General features: G+C 43.7%; 1 protein-coding gene across 1 annotated transcript in view; it reads left to right on the forward strand.

The window, feature by feature from the left end:
* Window positions 1-1,573, forward strand: part of DUSP11 (dual specificity phosphatase 11) — a 23,802-nt gene that overhangs the window by 11,343 nt on the left and 10,886 nt on the right. Inside the window, exon 2 of the mRNA XM_030884571.2 lies at window positions 1,175-1,304. Within this exon, the coding sequence (XP_030740431.1) occupies window positions 1,175-1,304 (130 nt within the window). The remainder of the gene's footprint in view (window positions 1-1,174; window positions 1,305-1,573) is intronic.

Genomic DNA, 1,573 nt, shown 5'->3' on the forward strand with positions numbered 1-1,573 from the left:
TGATTGACAGGAGGAATGGAGGAGGCTTGCTTTCTAGAGGACTTGTGAGTTTAAGTAAGTAGTTAAGGTAAGTTCCGTTCAGACCGAGGAACCGTAGTCTGCCATGATTAAAGGACTCAGGTACTCACTGAAAGTTGGCGGCAGTTTCAGCTCTCCAGCCGCTCCAGGGGAGAAAGATGTGGCTCTCTGCTCTGGAAAAGATGGCAGCCTTGGGAACCTTATAAAAGACTCCTCAAACCAGATGTGACCCTACAGGACAGGGTAGAACAGCCCCTGTAGGTTTCTGAGGCTGTAACTTGATGGCAGTAGAAACTCATCTTTCTGCTGTGGACCAGCTGGTGGTCCTGAACTGTTGCCCTTGCAGCTGGCAGCCCAACACATAACCACTGTACCACCAGGGCTCTCGAGACCATATGGGTAGTTCTAGCTACTCCTCAGCCCTCTAGGGTCGCTCTGAGTTAGAACCTACTTTACTGCAACAAATAGGGCTTTTATCTTTCAATTGCTCAGATACATGGAGATAATTGATCTATCAATACCAAGTCTTTGCAGGAAACTGCAGAGAGTATAGATCCTCTTGTAATAAATTTATTAGTCAAACATTTTCTTACAGTATTAGGTGGAATAATCAACATACTCTGTCAAGTTTACAGCGAACTCAATATAATTTCAACAGTAGGGATTTTCTCAGTTAGGCTGATTCTAAATCTTACATAGAAAAACAAACATGAACCGCCTGAAAAATAAAAATAATGGGAGGGTGGGGGTTCCTATCAAATAACCCTATTGAAAGTGTATTCGGGCACCTGAGTAGCCAAGCACGTCAGTGGGACGGGAGGAAATTTAAATACAGCAGACGTTCAAAGAATGTCGCTGTGGAGCAGCCCTGCACCTGTGTAGACGCTCAGGAAGTACTGACGAGCACTAGACATGACCAGGCCTCCCCTCCACCTGGAATTGGAGCCACAGTAGGGAACGACGCCGACCTAGTCCCTGCCTCAGACGTGAGCGAGAGCTTCCCTAGGATCACTCTAGAAGGAAAGGCGGTCATATTGTTGGCAGGGTCCAGAAGAGCGGGAACTTTTCTTGGGATCTCATTGTACAGGGCTTGAATAAATGGATGCGAGAGCATTGTAAGTACAGAGTTGTTCTTCTCTCATTCTCTCTAACAGAGTTTTGAAGGGAATCTTGCTCCAGAAGAATGCTTTTCCCCTTTGGATCTTTTTAACAAAATCCAAGAACAAAATGAAGAACTTGGACTGATTATTGACTTAACATACACGCAGCGTTATTATAACCCAGAGGTAACTGGAATCCTTAATTGAAAGAGGTGGAAGGGTCACTTCTTGAAAGAGTGAGCCTTCTTCATTCTGAAACTAGAATAATTCATAGCTCAACGGTTGTCATAGTTTGCTCAAAACCTGGCTTTCTTATATGGTTAATAGTTGAAAAAGTTTGTGAACTGCTGTTTCAACATAAGATTGAAGACCTGAATTGAACGATAATATTTGGCGCTAGATTCTATGTATATATGCTTGAGAAATTCAGTAAGCTTCCGTAGCCTGTGTATTAC

This window comes from Echinops telfairi, unplaced genomic scaffold, assembly GCF_000313985.2.
Source record: "Echinops telfairi isolate 266 unplaced genomic scaffold, ASM31398v2 ScPeMD7_9;HRSCAF=40, whole genome shotgun sequence".
Classification (NCBI taxonomy): Eukaryota; Metazoa; Chordata; class Mammalia; order Afrosoricida; family Tenrecidae; genus Echinops; species Echinops telfairi.